Raw genomic sequence first — 12,500 nt, 5'->3', positions numbered from 1 at the left:
ATGTGTTTTTTATATGGGTACTCGGTTGTTGTATATGTGTGAAAGTGTGTATGTATGTATACCAATATATGCATCTGTATTTATGTGCGTCTGTGTATGTGTATATGCACGTATGTGTATCTACGATCTATGCACGTATGTATGTATGTGTATATTTATGTGTGTGTGTTTGTGGGTGTATGTATGTAATGTATGTATGTATGTATGTATGTATGTATGTATGTATGTATGTAAGTATGTATGTATGTATGTAAGGATGCATGCATGCATATTTTTATATATGTATGTGTGTGTGTGTGTATGTATGTATGTATGTATGTATGTATGTACGTATATGTATTTATACATGTATGTACATGTAAGTCCTTTCGCATACATGCTCACCTCCCCTCTTCCCAAAAGTTAAAATCCCAAGACCGCACGCGACAGCGACTCCGCGGCCTACCGTTTCGCTGCCGGTGGTCGCGGCTGATCGAATTTCAGAATGGCGTGTTTTGGCCTGATTTGCGGGCGGGTCGCACACTCCCATTAGTGTCACAGGTCGGGTCGGGTCGCGGTACTTCCGGGGGGGTATGGGGGGGTGAGGAAATTGTTGGAGGAAAGGTGGGTGGGGGAGGGAAGGTTGGTGGGTTTGGGCTGGGGAGGGAGGGAGAAAAGGTGGGTGGGTTACTGGGTGGGTGTGAGGAAGAATAGGTGGGTCGATGTAGGGGGAGGAAAGGTGGGTGGGTTGTGTGGGGGGAAGGGAGAAAAGATGGGTGGGTTGTGTGGGGGGAAGGGAGAAAAGATGGGTGGGTTGTGTGGGGTGAAGGGAGAAAAGATGGGTGGGCTTGGGGTGGGTTGTATGGGGGGGGGAGGAGAGAAGGGCGGGCTTGGGGTGGGTGGGTTAACTGTGTGGGTGTGGGGTCGACGTAGGGCGTATAAAGTTAGGTGGGGGGGAGAGGGGGAATGATGGGTGGGTTGCTGGAGATGGAGACTGGAGGAAAGGTGGGCTGGTGGGCAGATGGCGCTCAAGAGGAAAAGAGAGGGAGGGAGGGAGGGAGGGAGAAGAGGCGTGAGGATCAAAAATGGGGGAAAGGGAGGAGGGGGGAGGAGAAAATGGGTTGATGGGTGATAGGAGGAGGGAGAAAGATGGGGTTAATAGTCGGGTAATGGGAAAGAAGGGAGGGGGAGGGAGGAAGAGAAGGGAGTGGAGCGTAAAAGAGGAGAAGGAAGAAGAAGAGAACGAGGAAAAGGGAATGAAGGAAGTAAGGAGGAAGGGATGATGACTGGACGAAGGTTGGGAGAAGGAAGAGAAAGAAAGGTGGAAAACAGGACGGTTCTGAATGGAGGGAGAGAGAGAGAAAAAAAAAAGATGGGTCGGAGGGGGAATAATAAAGGAAGAGAGGAGGGAGGGAGGGAAGGCGAGGAAGATTTAAAAAGAAAAGAAAAGGGGAGAAAAAAAGTCGGGGATGAATATAAAACGAGAGAAATAAAGGAGGTTAATTGGGATCGGATGAGGTAAACGGAAGGAGGGAGGAACAACAAAGGAAAACGAAAAAAAAAAGAGAAAAGGAATGATAAAAATAGCAAGATACGAAAAGAATGAATGACGAATCATAAAAGAAAACCAAAGAATGATAAAGAACTCGAGAAAGGCTGTAAGACAAAGAAACTGTACGCAGAAAAGTGTGTCTGTTCCAAGAAAATGGCATATCGTGAGTGACCTCCTTGGCCCAGGTAGTTTAACGGAATATAAACGCATGATTGGCATCGCGTCCCGTTCACTCGTCTCGGATCCTAATTTGTGGCGTTCGTCGTTGGACTTTAACTTAAATCAGGCAGCGTATGTCCGTAGATTTGTGTCAGAATGACTGTCTAATCGAATAGTAGAACAAGGCATACAGTAAACTCCATTCTTGTTTATAAAGTATAAACTGGACATGCTTAGTTTTTTTTCGGGTATGCGCATTCTGTAATAAGTATATATTTTTTTCTGGTTTGCGAGAAATTGTGAAGCTACTGGATATTTTTTTCCCCTAAGACATGTAAAAGGTTTTAAAAGATGCCTCGTTTGCGTGGCGGTTGGCGGCGTCTCCGGACAGGGTAGGGCGAGGGAGCAGGTCACGTGACTCCCGCTTATACGCAAGTCGGAGACCCCCGCCATTTACGCTGAAAGAAATTGTGATAAATGGTACCTTCTTTTTTTTTTTCTTCTTCTTCGAGTTCGGTTCAACCTGTGCCCGATTTCTATAATGGACGATATCTCGGTAATTTGTGAATTTCATCATTTTTTTTCTTCTGACAGGGAAGTTTGAATAGAAAAGGTGGTCGTTACGTAGATAAATTCACGTGTATTTATTGACCTTTTTTTTTTTTTTTTTTTTTTTTTTTTTTTGAAGGGAAGAAAATGCAATGACTTTCAGTACTGGGATCTGGACTTTACATTAATGATCATCTAGATTTGGGAGAAATCTTGAATCGGATATACAGCTGTATTAAAGTAATAAACCTCTCCATTCCAGTTCACCCCGTGTAACTGAAACTAAAAACCTTGAATTAGGTACACAATTACATTAAATTTTTTCCATAAACTAAACGTATAGCTAAATGACACTAGACACTAAATCTAGAATTATTTGTATTTTCAGATCTACCGCGAGCTGGGACAAGACATGGAGGCGGCGGCAGTGAGTGGTTACAACGCTTGTATTCTCGCCTACGGACAGTCAGGCTCAGGAAAGACTTACACCGTCTTGGGACATAAGGTGAGGAAGGGCAGAGAGGGTGAGGGAAAGGCAGAGGGAGAAGGAGAGGGAGAGAGATTTTATTTTTAATCCGCACTATAGTTTCACTTTTATATATATATATATATATATATATATATATATATATATATATATATATATTTTTTTTTTTTTCTTCTATTGTTTTTATTCATAAATTGCGTTTAAATGATTGTATTTTTTCAGGGGTTATGGTATTTCTTTAGCCTCGTGTTGATTTTTTTATGTGTGATGTTGTTTTCATTGGGTAAATATTGTTCTAGGAATAGCATCCATACTATTTCACATACGCACACCAATATCCCCAGAAAGTTATATGAGCAGAATTCATTGTAACATATGTACAGACATTATTCATTCCCAGAAGCGACATGGAACTCATAAATTCCCAAAAAATCTTAAAGTAAATACCACTGTCTTAGAATGAATGTCAATGTCTTAAAATAAATACCGCTGTCTTAAGATGAATCTCAATGTCTTAAAATGAATGTCAATGTCTTGACGTAAACGCCATTGTCTTAGAATAAATACCACTGTCTTAAAATGAATCTCAATGTCTTAAAATGAATGTCAGTGTCTTGAAGTGAACGCCACTGTCTTAAAATAAATACCACCGTCTTAAAATGAATCTCAGTCTCTTAAAATGAACGGCAATGTCTTAAAATGAATGTCAATATCTTAAAATGTATATCAATGTCTTAATATGAATGTCAATGTCTTAAAATGAATGTCAATGTCTTAAAATTAATGTCAGTGTCTTAAAATGAATGTCAGTGTCTTAAAACGAATGTCAATGTCTTAAAATGAATGTCAATGTCTTAAAATGAATGTCAATGTCTTAAAATGAATGTCAGTCTTAAAATGAATGTCAGTGTCTTAAAATGAATGTCAATGTCTTAAAATGAATGTCAATGTCTTAAAATATATGCCAGTCTTAAAATAAATGTCAATATCTTAAACATGAATGCCACATCAACGACACAGAACTGAATGCCACTGAATCTATTCCAGGAATCTCCCGGCTTGGCCCCCAGGATATGCCAGGGACTCCTCACCCGCCTACAGCAGAGGTACGCCCCGGACGAACTCTGCGCGCAGGACTTCTCGCTCACCCTAAGGTAGGCCTAAGGGGGGAACAAAAATGGAAAAGAGGGAAAGAGGTTCGAGGAGGAAAAAGAAAAGGGTTAAAGAGTTTGGGAACTTTGATAGCCTTCAATTTGTTTGTTTGTTTGAGGTAGACCTAAAGGGGGAAAAGTGAAGAGGTTAAAGGGTCTGTGTACTTTGACAGCCTTCAATTTGTTTGTTTGTTTTTTTGTTTGAGGTAGGCCTAAAGGGGGAAAAGGGAAGGGGTTAAAGAGTTTGGGAACTTTGATAGCCTTCAATTTGTTAGTTTGTTTGTTTGTTTGAGGTAGACCTAAAGGTGGAAAAGGGAAGAGGTTAAAGGGTCTGGGAACTTTGACAGCCTTCAATTTGTTTGTTTGTTTTGTTTGTGTAAGGTTAAAGGGTCTAGGAACTAAGAAAGGTGTTTGTTTTGTTCGTTTGTTTGCCTAAGGGGGAACAAGAGAAAATAAGCGAAGAGGTTAAAGGGTCTGGGAACTTTGACAGTCGGAAGATTGTTTATTTGTTTGTTTGTTTCTCCATTTTGGTAGGGTTCGGGGAGGTGATAGATGTTTTTTTTATATTATTATGTGTAGTTTTATATGGCAAGGTTAGTTTATCTTGAGAATAAATAGATAGTCCTTAAATCTGGAGATTGTGTTATAGGAAAACCAATAACGGGTTTATAATATAATGAATGTTGACATCTACCCACATAGGAATTTAAGAAACACATGATTTGAATTTATTAGAAAATAGATAGGCTAATATTTTTTTTATTTCTAGGAATAGAAAAAAGAACAAGCTATTTATGATGATCCATTTTTTTAAAATGTAACAGCCTAGTTGAGATCTACAATGAGAGGGTGCGAGACCTGCTCACGGGCAATGACCAGGGGAGGCACCTGCGGGTACGGGAGCATCCCCACACAGGCCCTTACGTTGATGGTGAGTCACTTTGAGATATTGTTTTTTTTACGTGGTGTCCTTTGTCTGTCTTTGTTCAGGGCAATGGGTTATATATTAAGTGTTGATTAAGATTGGCTTAAGTGCAGAACTTGTGCGTTTGTGTATAGTGTAGTGCATTGTTTTGGAATGCATTTATTAACTGTTGTATATGGTAAATTTCGGTTTATTGTTTTTTTTGGATTAAGATTGCGATGAGCTTGAGTACAAAACTTGTGTAACTGAGTGCAGCAGAGTACATTGCATTAGAATACTTTTATTAACTATTGTTTATGGTATGTTAGGTTTAGTATCTTTCATGCGCGTTGGGTCATTCATTCCACCTTCCTTTTACAGGTGTGACCCGCCACCCCATCACAGATACGAGTGAAGCGTGGGCGTTGCTAGAACGTGGGCGTGCGAGTCGCAGTGTGGCTCCCACGGCTTCCCACGCTCATTCGTCGAGGTCCCATGCCCTGCTGACCTTAGATGTGACCCAGCCCGCCGCCCACACTCGCTCGGCGTTAACATTGGTTGACCTTGCAGGGAGGTATGAGAGAGAGGGGCGTGTGGTTAGTGGTGGAGCAGAATGATTATAATGCTATATGCTTTTCACTAGGTTTGATTTCCGTGTATAATAATGATTTTTTTTTTTTTATCATTCCCTCTTTCACCTTTATGTATCCTTATCTACGCTTTTACAGGGGAAGTAAAGTATAAATTTTCTACTAAGCAGTGCCGCTGGGGAGATTTTTTTCCACTTGCTCCTTAGTAACGACATACACTAATTATTTACTATTTGACAGTGAACGAGCAAGCGAGGAAGTTGACAAGACGAGGTTGACAGAGGGAGCCAGCATCAACCGCTCGCTCGTGACGCTTGGCAACGTCATCTCTGCTCTAGGTAAAGTTCGAAAGGTCTTGCCGTTGTGTTTAAGAGAGGGTTCGAATCACTTGAAGTGAACGTTAAGCCATGGGAAATGGGAATGGGTCTTAGCATTGTATGTGAGAAAGTTCGAATAATTTGATGTGAACTTTGTACGTATGGAAAATTGGAATAGGTTTTACCACTGCATGTGACAAAGATTGAATCATTTGAAATAAACATTAATGTTGATGGAAAATCGGAGTGATATACGTGTGTAATTGTAGACCATGTTTTTTTTGTTTTGTTTTTCCTCATCACAATGTGTATTAGTTGTAAGTCTTACACTGGATACGATGTCTTTCATTGTACTTGACAATGTAGGGACAACTGATATACAGCAAATCTGACTCCCATAAGATTCAGCATATTATTGATATAGATTGTATACCTTGCGTATATGTTCAGACATGCTTATTGTATCTTTGGCATTAGAGTATTTGGGTCATTAATATCTTTGTAGTTTGTAATTTGATGTTTGTGTTACTTTTATTTTGTGTTTTGTGTCTTTAATTCTTTCAGTGGAATTAAAGACATATATACTATCCATGTACTCAAAACCATTTATAGTAGTCATGGATAGGAACTTATAATAGTCTTGTATTCGAAAGGCTTTTATCTGTAGTCTATGATTCGATAGCCATTTGTAGTAGCCATATTCACACTCATGTTATTCTTATCTAGTCGTTCACAAGGCTCGTGGCTGCATTTGCTGTGGTAGGTCTAACAATGACAAATTTGCATGCATAAAAATTCTAAGTGGATATTGTATTGTGTATTACTGATAGTTTTTTTTTTCTCCTAAATCGATTGCATCCTTTTTCATTGTTCTTTCTTGAGTAAAAAAATTATCATAATGTAAGTAGTACATACAGTGTAGTTCTGTAAGTAAAATTGATTAAGATATGAACTTGCTAAATGGTAGTATTAAAGACTGTTTTTTATTATCAGTGAATTGATATTAAATCATATTTTATAGTATGACTTTATTTTTTAAATGAAACAGATATAGAATTCTGTCTTTGATTTTTTGTTCCAATTTTATAGATATAAAAAAATAAATTAATTAGCTACATTGCATGATAAATATATTAAAAAAAATAGTCCGTGATATAAAAATTATAGTATGTGTTATAGTTAATAATTTCTGAGCAAAAAGTACTAGGTCGAAGTCCCGTTTTCTAGGGGTTTCTCCATGCTAAATGGGAACGTTAACAATTTTAACATAATCTCCTCTCATGAAAAGTTTTTTGATAGAGATCAAAATAAATATCCCCTTATAATTCAAATAACAAATAGCCTCTTATAATCTTTACAACATACGAATGGTAGAAAAACCCATTGGTGGATCATATCTCATGCATTTCCATCCATCCAACAGCTGAACGCGGTGCTGCCTTAGGATCCACGGTGGCGATGTCCCCCCTGGGCTCCAACCTCTCCCTCTACAGCGCCACCTCCCGCCCTTCCTACGCGCAGTCCCACACCACAGTCCCCGACGGATATCCTCCCGAAGGACAGAGGAAGGCTTCCAAACTGCCCTTCATTCCTTATAGGGATTCGGTGCTGACCTGGCTCTTAAAAGACACGCTTGGAGGCAATGCTAAAACTTTGATGATTGCAAGTAAGTTTTTTTTTGTGGTAGCTGTATTTGGATTTTTTTTGGTTGGGTTATAGATGTATATTATGTGGTTGACATTACATTTTTCCTACGAAATACGAAGAACGACTCGATTAAGACAGATAAACGTTATTTCCCTTGAAGCGATGTCTCCGTCAAGCACTAGCTTTTCCGAGACCGTTGCAACATTACGCTATGCCACACGTGCGCGTTGCATCGTCAACATGCCCGTGGTGAATCTTGACTCTGGCACAGCCACTATCAGGAGCTTGAAGAAAGAAGTGGCTGCCCTTCGGAGGCTGTTATGTGATGCTAATGTAAGTGGGATGAACGGCTTCTCAATTGTTTTTATTCATTTCATGCGTATATTCAATTTCGGTATAATTAAGAAAATGCAAAAGTTGCATTCTTCATGGTGTTATTTTCATCTGTTTTAAAGTTTCATATCTTTTGTTAAGTGCAGAAAATAAAGCTCATGGAGAGAAAATCCCCATTAAAAAGTATGTTATTTGATTCGTCACTGTACCCTTGCCATTTCCCCTTTGGACAGCCTTCTGTCATGCAGTCACTTGGCGCAAGTGGAACTGCACTGCTGGACTTGATCTCAAACGCATCAACCTCGGACCTCACCCGAGACTGGATTGATCGCCTGCAAGTGGAGGCGACGAGCGACCACAAGAGAGTGCGGAGAAGGAGCGCCCCCGTCGGCCGAGGGTCCTCCGGCAAGATGAACCGCTCGACGTCCTCCCTCGTCAGCGTGGATGCGGGGCAGAGCTCGTGCGGGCCCAGGGACGTCATCGTGGAGACGGAGCTGCCCTACCTGCTCAATACGCTGGACGACCACAACGCCTCCAGCATCATTATTTATCATATACAGGTGAGAGTCGTGGTGGGTCGTAGAGTCGGTATTGTGCAGCTGAGTCTGTGCTGGTGATGTAGATTTTTTTAATAGGATTTATTTTCAAATTAGTTGTTGCATCTATTTTTCTGGTAGAACTCGAGAAGAAATCACAATTCCAGTGTTATAAAGTTCTGTAAGATTTTGTTTTATTCTAACAAAAATGAAATGCGAGTTATATAAGAGATTCTAAACTAAACTTGCATCATATCCTTGGGAATTATTGTTTTATGTATACTTGTTAATAGCGTGGTGCCAGACTCGGTTCTGTGTATTTTATATGGTCCAAATCTAACCAGGATGTGCATAAGGAGTCAGACATATGTATTATTTATAAACAAACATAATTTACACCTCAAGGTTTAATTTGTCGTTATATTATCTTTCTCCCTTCAAATCAGCATATTTTTTTAGATTAAAGAAAATTACTTAAAAGTTCCCAGTATGAGGGGCTTATCTTTCCATTAGTAATAGTTTTCCAATATATTTATTTAGACAAGAAAAACAGATACATGTTTCAAACTTTCGGAGCAATTCATTGGCTTCTACTTAAGTTATACTTAAATAAAAGTTTGGTTGTATAGTTGCCTACTAATGCTATATTTAAATGGTATTTTTATCAATCGGATGATCACCAGATACATCCCTAATTGTGCTTCAATTTATGTTCACTAAATCATGCATATTTATAGGATATTCCATTGTGTCATTTCTCATATCACTTTCCATCAGCTTAACATCTTTATGCTAACACTAAATAGTATCACATTTTTACATTATGTTTTTATTTGCCCGTTTTCTTTCTGCGTAGAGCGGAGCCTCCGTTGTGGGGAGTGGAGAGAATGCAGATTTGCACCTCAGCGGGCCGGGGGTAGCTCCGTCACACTGCACGCTGGCACATGCGCGTGGTGCTGTTACACTCAGGTAAATATTTTCTTAGATGTTTGAGATGTTAACCCAATGCCGCCGGGGAAAATGAATAAAAAATAGGGAAATTGCTGTATCTATTTTTTTGTGAAATGCCTTTGCACATAGATGGCAGGTGTAATTGAAAAAAAACAAATCGAAATGGTTTGAGTGTTAGTGTGGGAATATATTTATTTTAGTTATCTAAACCCGTGTTATTTGGTCAATATTTCAACCGTAGATGGCATTACATGGCTCGTCTTTAACGTGATGAAAGATTGTGACATCCATGAGAATGGCGTTGTCCAATGAAAATGTTCCAGCATCAAAGGAAAGTGATTTGACATAAAGGGAAGAATATGTCCTTTCTTGAGGAGATGGTTGATTAAGGTATCTTTAAAGGACAGAAAGCCAAAAAGTTACTTCTGTTAACATTATCAGTAAGAAGTTTGGTTAGTATGGTATTCATAATAAAAGAGTTTGTAATAGGACGATCGGAAAACAACAAAGAACCATTTCCATCAGAGAGGATGAAATGGGACATTTCCTCATACGATTTTATTAACCATTACTTTTTTATTGACTGCATTATAATTTGAAAATCATATAATTCCCTCAGAAACTGGAGGGGTATAGATCATTTGAAAATCATCTGTTATCAATCTCAAATTTATCAGTAGACCATCAGAAAAAAAGACGTTCTCACCATCACCACAAGACATTCAAACCATCAGGAGACAGATTGCGTTTTCCTGAAGAGATGAACTTTCTGAAATGTGATAATGAATGTGCTTCGTCCCAACAGGTGCTTGACAGGCTGCGAGGTGGAAGTAGATGGCCAAGTGCTTGCGGAAGGAGGCGCAAGGAGACTGAAAGACGGAGATGTCATAACCATCGGGTCTCGGGCCTTCACCTTCACACGCCGACGCGGGCTCGACCAAGATCCAAGTCCTGCCCACGCCACGAGGTAAGCCGTCCGAGGATTGGTTTACTGGTTTTGTTTGTCTGTTTGTTTGTTTGTTCGTTTGATGGGTTCGTTTGTATTTTGTTTTGTGTTTAGTTATTTGAATTGCTTATTTATATATATTTTTTTGTTTTGTTTATTTGTTTATTTATTTATTTATTTATTTATTTATTCATGTTGTTGACGTATTAATTATATTATATTCTTCATTCATTTATTACTTAATGACGTGATCATTTTTTTAATTTATGAATGTCCAAACACATACGAAACACAAAATAAAGGGATCGAATTGAGTAAGACGTAATTTCAAGTGAAACAACTCAGATTCCATCGGAAGAGACGACTAACATTTTACACTGTTATATATTGTTTTCAGTGGATGTATTTTCATGGTCAGATGGATCCATTCTCATTTCAAAATTTAGAGTAATGCGATGGTTATAGCAATATTTTCTTGATATATTTATTTTATTTTTCTTTTCTTTATAAATCTATTTTCTTAGGGAGAATTTTTTACGGTATGAAGATAATGCATATGCAAATGCAGCGACACAGCAATCTTCGGGTTGTGAATCGGTACGCAGGACAAAACAGCGGTGACAGTTGTAGTCATGCCGTGACAGTGATGATGACTGTAGCCTGCCTGAGGTGACTGAGCGAGTGCACCGTCCGGGGAAATGTGACTGATGTAATCCAGTTAGGGTTTGGGGGAGAGTATTGGAGGGGGGGGGGGAGATGGGGGAGGAAGGAGGGTTAATGTGGATGAGGGGAATGTGGGGGAGGAGAGGGGGGAGAGGGGAGTGTGGGAGAGGAGACGGGAGTAGGAGGAAGCTTAATGTGGGGGGAGGAGAGGGTGAATGTGGGGGTAAGGGGAGTGGGGGGGAGGGGATGGGGGTAGGAGGAGATATAAGAGTGGCGGAGAGGGGGGGTTAATATGGGGGTGAAGGGAGGGGGAGGGATTAGGAAGGGGGTGGGGAGGGAGGAGGAGGAGGAGGAGGAGAATGGAGATCATGCCGATGGTTGTCTCAGTCTCACCCTCACGCCCGTGCCACTCACACACGCCCACGCCTCGCAAGCGCCCACGAATTGGTCCTCAAACTTGACTCTAATTACCTTTTGGCTCTGACTTCAAACTAGGGTGAATATTTTGTCCGATCCCTGCGTTCATAGTAGTGACAGTGAGTAGAATTTGAATTAGTAGAATTGTCTATAACGTTTATTGCTACACCCTGATTTGCTTAATCACTAGCCAACCATTTGTAGTCTTTATTATAGACTTTAAGCATGAAGATTATTAATCATTAGCATTTTTAAGGGTCATTTTAGTATACGTGTGATTAATGATCGTTAATTCGTGGTTGTTGTTGTTTTTACATGGTTTGTGTATATTTGGTTATGTTACAATCAAATTGATTATAATAGTTGCGATTTTGAGACGATACATGAGACGAAACAAAACCGTAAGATAAAAAAAAAAGAATTGTGTCAGGGAAGCACTTCCAATAACTAATATTTTTCATTATTTCTTTTATAATTATCATCTTTCTTTACACAGGAAATAGGTGCTTGATACGTACGGTTTCCTATTTCTAGGGTAGAGAAAAGCGATAATTATAAAAAAAAAAATAATGAAATAATGAATCAAACTCTGAGACATTCTTGTATTAATAAAATAACCTCAGTCTTTGTAAAGCTATTCAGAGCACTTTTGAGAACTCCTCCCCCCCCTCAGCCCACAAAAAATAGGAAAGCTACACGTCAAACATCATCAGAAAACCGGCATAGGATGGTTGAGCTCGCCGGTTTACTTTGCATTGGGGGAAAAAAAAAAAAAAATATATACATATATATACATATATATATATATATATATATATATATATATATATATAATTTCCCATATCTGTAAAGAGTTTCAAAAACTGCATGAATTACAGTCAGAAAAATAAGTATCGTCAACCGCTGCACAAACTAACACGAAAAATCGGCGAAGTGGTGTGGAATAGCGAGGCAAGGTAGTCAGCACCGTAATTCGGTGTTAACCGAGAGAAGTGTTCAATTCCTCATTGAACACAAGTAAAAGTAACGATATTTTTTTTTTCTGACTGTACATACGCCACCTCCCTCCCCTCTCAGCCCATATTAAACAGCCCAGACGTCAGACATAATCAGAAATTCGTCCTGAAGTGGCTTTGCTCAGCATATAACGAGGTTGAACAGTAGTGTTTCTTGCGTCACGCTGCGCAGGACGCTACTCTTGTGTCATGCGCTGAGGTCGACACAATATGGCGTCGGCTCAGCTGTGACCGACGCGGGGGGAGGGAAAGAAAGAAAAAAAAAATGCGCACTCGTCAACTTGTTTTTGAATGGTTCACTTA

The 12,500-nt window shown here is 39.5% G+C and overlaps 1 protein-coding gene across 1 annotated transcript in view; it reads left to right on the top strand.

Annotated features, from left to right (window-relative positions):
• Window positions 1-12,500, top strand: part of LOC125036876 (kinesin-like protein KIF16B) — a 65,699-nt gene that overhangs the window by 43,186 nt on the left and 10,013 nt on the right. Inside the window, exons 2-11 of the mRNA XM_047629802.1 lie at window positions 2,628-2,744; window positions 3,774-3,880; window positions 4,702-4,808; window positions 5,163-5,355; window positions 5,612-5,709; window positions 7,112-7,354; window positions 7,496-7,668; window positions 7,902-8,228; window positions 9,061-9,173; window positions 9,961-10,122. Of these exons, the coding sequence (XP_047485758.1) occupies window positions 2,628-2,744; window positions 3,774-3,880; window positions 4,702-4,808; window positions 5,163-5,355; window positions 5,612-5,709; window positions 7,112-7,354; window positions 7,496-7,668; window positions 7,902-8,228; window positions 9,061-9,173; window positions 9,961-10,122 (1,640 nt within the window). The remainder of the gene's footprint in view (window positions 1-2,627; window positions 2,745-3,773; window positions 3,881-4,701; window positions 4,809-5,162; window positions 5,356-5,611; window positions 5,710-7,111; window positions 7,355-7,495; window positions 7,669-7,901; window positions 8,229-9,060; window positions 9,174-9,960; window positions 10,123-12,500) is intronic.

Source organism: Penaeus chinensis, chromosome 22 (genome assembly GCF_019202785.1).
Source record: "Penaeus chinensis breed Huanghai No. 1 chromosome 22, ASM1920278v2, whole genome shotgun sequence".
In the NCBI taxonomy this organism is placed as follows: domain Eukaryota; kingdom Metazoa; phylum Arthropoda; class Malacostraca; order Decapoda; family Penaeidae; genus Penaeus; species Penaeus chinensis.
Note: the sequence above shows the minus strand (reverse complement) of the source record. Positions and strands in the feature narration are given on the sequence as shown.